Source organism: Myotis davidii, unplaced genomic scaffold (genome assembly GCF_000327345.1).
Source record: "Myotis davidii unplaced genomic scaffold, ASM32734v1 scaffold43, whole genome shotgun sequence".
In the NCBI taxonomy this organism is placed as follows: Eukaryota; Metazoa; Chordata; class Mammalia; order Chiroptera; family Vespertilionidae; genus Myotis; species Myotis davidii.
In genome coordinates this window covers 1329947-1331695 of record NW_006294590.1, presented here as the reverse complement: position 1 = coordinate 1331695, position 1749 = coordinate 1329947, and the positions used below count along the sequence as shown (strand labels likewise).

Below are 1749 nucleotides of genomic sequence, written 5' to 3'. Positions count from 1 at the left end.
CTAGAAGCCCCGGCGGCCGCTGAGAGGGGGCAGTGCTGACGAGTGCGGGGATGAGAACGCGGACGCAGGGAAGGCTCCCACCCAACGCGTTGCTTCCAGCGCATCAGGCACCAGGTCGCTCTAAACATCGGTCCCAAAACAGCCACACCAACCCCGCCACGGACAGGGAGGTGGTCCTTTTTTTTTTTTCTTTTCTTGACTATTTTCTGTTGTGGGTATTTCCTGGAGCCCCGGGAAGTTAACACTGACGGAGACCCGACCACACTGAGTCTCGCTTACAACGGCGCCCGGCAGTTCTCACCAGGATGTGTTCCTGTCCCACCTAACGAAGCGTTACCCTGACATCGTCCACAGCCCTGGAGATAGGAAAAGGTTTCTCTTCCAGGGATGAGATACGGTACAAAAATACTTTTTCCCACGTACAAAAGAGAGGACAAAGAAAGAGATGGAGGTGGGGAGAGCGGGGGGCAGGGGGCACGGGAGGCCAAATACCCTACCAGCTTCCATGGAATGGAGAAAGAAAGGAAAAAATTCCCACACTCTCTGGGGTTGAGAATATGCCCAAACCGAAGCCAAGTTTCTGCCTGGGTCCTGGTCGGGGCGCGTGCAGGAGGCAACCCATCGGTGTGTCTCTCTCACATCGATGTTTCTTTTCTCGCTGTCTCTCCCTCTCCTCTCTCTTCCACGCTCTCTAAAAATCAACGGAAAAATATCCTCCGGTGAGGATTAAACACTAAACAGGCAACAAACAGCCCTGACCGGTGTGGCTCAGTGGATAGAGCATCGGCCTGCGGACTGAAGGGTCCGGGGTTCGATTCTGGTCAAGGGCATGTACCTGGGTTGCGGGCACATCCCCAGTGGGGGGTGTGCAGGAGGCAGCTGGTCGATGTTTCTCTCTCGTCGATGTTTCTGACTCTCTGTCCCTCTCCCTTCCTCTCTGTAAAAAATCAATAAAATATATCTTAAAAAACGCAACAAACAAACAAACCGAAAGCCCTCGAGAGCGTATCTTTCCCACGAAGGCCCCGCTGGCCCACGGCGAGACTGGGGCTTCCAAGAGGTTCCGGAGAGAGCCTGGCCGCCTGCCCACGGCGCTCCTGGCATCCGACCCCAAAACTCCTGGAGTTTTTCCCTTTCCAAAATGTGGAGCCTAAAATATATCCATGTACAAAAGGGGGGGAAATACTCAGGTTTTCCTCCGAGAACGAGTTCCTCCCTTAGACACAGCATTGCCGGGGGCGTGGCTGGGCCCCTAGGACCCAGGAGACGTGTCTGTGTCCTTAGCCTCGAGCCCAACCGTCCACATTCAGGGGCGACAACGTGGATGGATTCGGTCAACATCCACCCAAAACAATGTCGGCCGGAGCTCACCTCCCAGGAACGTGAGCTCACGCCCGGGGAACCCCCGCGTCCGTCCCTTTCCTGCCACGTCGAATGAGCACGTTCTGCCTCCTCCACGTCAAGTGTTAAGGAACGGGACTCGCATCTGCCTTTATTTTTTTTTTTTAAAAAACAACCACCTTACAAAAGATGTTCTCTAAGGGCTGGGGAGGGGGGCGGGGGGGAGATCCACGGGTTGCTCTACGGGGACACACGTCTGTGACTGTACAGCGGACAGGGTCCGTCCTCTGTTGAAAAAATACCTCTCTGTCCCGCGGACCACCCCGGCAGGCGCCCCGAGAGTCTGCCCGCGGCGGCCGAAACACCCTCACAGAGCGCCCCCCGCGGGCTCAGGCACCTTTATTTAAA

General features: G+C 55.9%; 1 protein-coding gene across 1 annotated transcript in view; it reads right to left on the bottom strand.

Moving 5' to 3' along the window:
- BRI3BP (BRI3 binding protein) overlaps window positions 1-1749 on the bottom strand; it is a 9870-nt gene continuing 8121 nt past the window's right edge. Inside the window, exon 5 of the mRNA XM_015567220.1 lies at window positions 1-120. Coding sequence (XP_015422706.1) covers window positions 1-120 — 120 coding nt within the window. The remainder of the gene's footprint in view (window positions 121-1749) is intronic.